This window comes from Lupinus angustifolius, unplaced genomic scaffold (genome assembly GCF_001865875.1).
Source record: "Lupinus angustifolius cultivar Tanjil unplaced genomic scaffold, LupAngTanjil_v1.0 Scaffold_2_280, whole genome shotgun sequence".
In the NCBI taxonomy this organism is placed as follows: Eukaryota; Viridiplantae; Streptophyta; class Magnoliopsida; order Fabales; family Fabaceae; genus Lupinus; species Lupinus angustifolius.
This window is the reverse complement of record NW_017716687.1, coordinates 4,877-8,209: the sequence shown is the minus strand read 5'-3', so window position 1 is coordinate 8,209 and position 3,333 is coordinate 4,877. Positions and strand designations below refer to the sequence as shown.

Here is a 3,333-nt window from a genome sequence, read left to right as displayed (position 1 = left end):
CTTCAAATCTTGATACATCTTGGTAGTTCTCGGGTGAATACTCAACTTGCTCCGGTGTGCTTCGTCCAAGATTGCCATCCTCAAATCAGGGTCTCTTGGCACGCAAATTCTATTTTTGCACTTGAGTACCCCATCAGTCACAATCTGAAATTCTAGGGCTTTTCCTTCGACCAAGAGGCTTTTCTTCTCTTGCAGTTCTGGGTCCGAATCTTGTAAACCTTTCAATTGCTCCATGAACTCATTCGTTACGGTGAGCATGCCACAAATCAGACTCTTAGGTCCAACTTGAACCGCAATATTTAAATCTCTGAATTCTTCTATCAGCTTCATCTCGCTAACCATCATCATCGAGATATTCAAAGACTTCCTACTTAATGCGTCAGCTACCATATTTGTTTTTCCAGGGTGGTACTAGAGGTCGAAATCATAATCTTTGAGAAATTCTATCCATCTCATTTGCCTCATATTCAGTTCCTTCTGATCAAATAAGTACTTTAAGCTCTTATGATCGTTGAAAACTTCAAACCTTACACCGTACAGGTGGTGTCTCCAAATCTTGAGAGCAAACACAATCGCAGCTAGTTCCAGATCATGCGTTGGGTAGTTATGTTCATGAGTCTTTAACTGTCTTGACGCGTAAGCCACTACCTTTCCTTGTTGCATCAACACACAACCTAACCCTTGTTTCGACACGTCACAATACACATTGTAGTTCACGCTAGGATTTGGCAATATCAAAACAGGTGTTGTGGTCAACCTCTTCTTCAATTCCTGAAAACTTTCTTCACACTTGGCTGTCCAGACAAACGCTTTATCTTTCCTTGTCAGCATGGTCAGTGGCAGCGCCAGTTTGGAGAATCCTTCAATGAACTTCCGATAATAGCCCGCTAAACCAAGGAAACTCCTGATCTCCGTTACTGACTTAGGGGAATTCCAGTCCATTACAGTCTCCACCTTCGCAAGATCCACTGCAATTCCTCCCTTCGAGATCACATGCCCGAAAAAATTTACAGATTCTAGCCAAAACTCACATTTCGAAAGTTTGGCATAAAGCTTGTTGTCTTTCAATATCTGCAGCACCACTCGCAGATGCTCGGCATGTTCTTCTGCAGTCTTTGAGTAAATTAGAATAACATCGATAAATACGACTACAAATGTGTCGAGATAAGGATGAAAAATTATGTTCATGTAATCCATGAATACTGCAGGAGCATTGGTTACACCAAATGGCAATCACGAGGTATTCATAATGACCATAACGCGTCTGAAAAGTAGTTTTCAGAATATCCTCCGACTTTACGCGTATTTGGTGATATCCAGATCTCAAATCGATCTTAGAAAACACTATAGCTCCTCTCAGTTGATCCATCAAATCATCAATCATCGGCAATGGATACTTGTTCTTGATAGTGACCTTATTCAGATGCCGGTAGTCATTGCACAATCTCATGCTACCATCCTTTTTCTTGACAAACAACACTGGTGCACCCCACGGCGAAACGCTAGGTCTGACAAATTGCTTCTACAGCAGATCTTCCAACTGCTTCTTCAACTCCGTTAGCTCCAACGGTACCATCCTATAAGGAGCGATAGAGATCGGTCCAGTTCCAGGAACTAGATCGATAGCAAACTCTATCTCTCTTACTGGAGGTAATCCAGGAATGTCTTCCGGAAATACCTCGGAGAAATCTCTGACTATAGGTAGGCTCTGAATCTTTGCTCTACCTTCTTTTTCCAACGAAGCCAATATCATAAACACCTGAGCTCCGTCCTTCAACAACTTCTCCATCTCGTTGGCAGATGTATTTTTAGCCTCATAGTTGGGTTTACTGGTTTCTATAGGTTCGCTAAACACTACGGTCTTACTAAAACAGTTCAAAAGAACATGATTTTTAGATAACCAGTCCATCCCTAAAATGATATCTAACTGGGATAAGGGTAGACATATCAGGTCCACCAAAAATACTCAGCTTTCTAAAGTTATCGGACATTGGGAACACACGGTTGACACAATGACCGGTTCACTAGTGGGTGTGGTTACAAGCAAATCATAAGGTAACGACACAACAGGTAAAGCTAAACGGTTGACAACATCAATAGCAATAAAGTTATGGGTCGCACCCGAATCAAATAGTACAGATAAAGGAATCTCGTTAACATTGCAGGTACCTTGAATGAGATCTTCATTAGCCCCGACCTCCGTTCCGCTCATCGTGAACACTCTGCCCTGAGCCCTGGGTCGTGCCGCCTGCACTGAGTTCACTACTTCCCTTTTTAACTTTGGGCATGAAGACTTGTAGTGCCCTACCTCATTGCAATGAATGCAAGTCACACAGGTGTTACCAGCGTGCCTTCCCTTGCACTTGGGACACACTGGTGTCTCAGTCTGATTGTAGTTCCCGACAGACGAACTCATCTTGTTGTTGTTGTGGTTATTGTTGTTGTTGTTGTTGCTTCCTGGTCTGAAGCCTCTGTTGTTATAAGGTTGAAAGCTCATCTGATGACTCCCTGAAGAAGACGCAGCAGACCTTTGATTCCGGTTGAAGGGTCTTCCCCTTCCAAACCCCTGTCCACCAATCCTCTGTGGACTGACCAATGTTGGAGGTGATACAACACTTTTCAGGGTCGCATTCCTCGCTCTGACGCCCTCCTCGTAGAGCCTGCACTTGTTGACCAGAGGTGCAAAGTCTGGTATCTGCTGGTGAACGAACATCACCTTCAGGTCGATCCTCAAACTTAGCGCACTTCGACCTCTCGTTTCCAATCTCATTGTAATGTGGGGCATACCTCACTAATTATTAGTGGCATACTCTCCCACAGACAAACTCCTTTATTGAAGCTTGAAGAATTCCATTTCCTTCCTCGTCTTCATATCGGCAGGGAAATACTTCTGCAAAAACTTGTCCTTGAATGTGGTCGAGCTAACCTCCTGGTGTTCATCACCATCTGCCTCCTATTAAACTCCCACCAGTTATCTACTTCCTTACTTAGCATGTAAGTAGCATAGGTAACCTTCTGTTCATCGGTACACATGAGTGCCCGGAAGATTTTCTCCAGCTCTTGGATCCATTCATTTGCGGCCTCAGGTGCAAATCTTCCCCCAAATCTTGGGGGTTAACGACGACAGAACTCGTCCAGCCCCTTATACTGAGTCGACCCTTGAGACGACTTAGCCTAATGTTGTTGCTGATTTAGCAGGTGTAGATTAGCATTTACACCTTGGATTGTCGCGGTCATTGCCGCCATGAAGTCCAGGTTTGCGGTTCCTCTTCCAGCCATATTATTAACCAAACATTTAAAGTAGGTGAGACACTCTTCTCATTAAAAACTTCC

General features: G+C 43.7%; 1 protein-coding gene across 1 annotated transcript; it reads right to left on the bottom strand.

The window, feature by feature from the left end:
* Positions 1–1,966: 1,966 nt before the first annotated feature.
* LOC109337217 lies at positions 1,967–2,770 on the bottom strand. Its single transcript, XM_019574138.1, has one exon. It carries the CDS (start codon positions 2,768–2,770, stop codon positions 1,967–1,969), a length of 804 nt encoding a protein of 267 aa, XP_019429683.1.
* Positions 2,771–3,333: the final 563 nt, after the last annotated feature.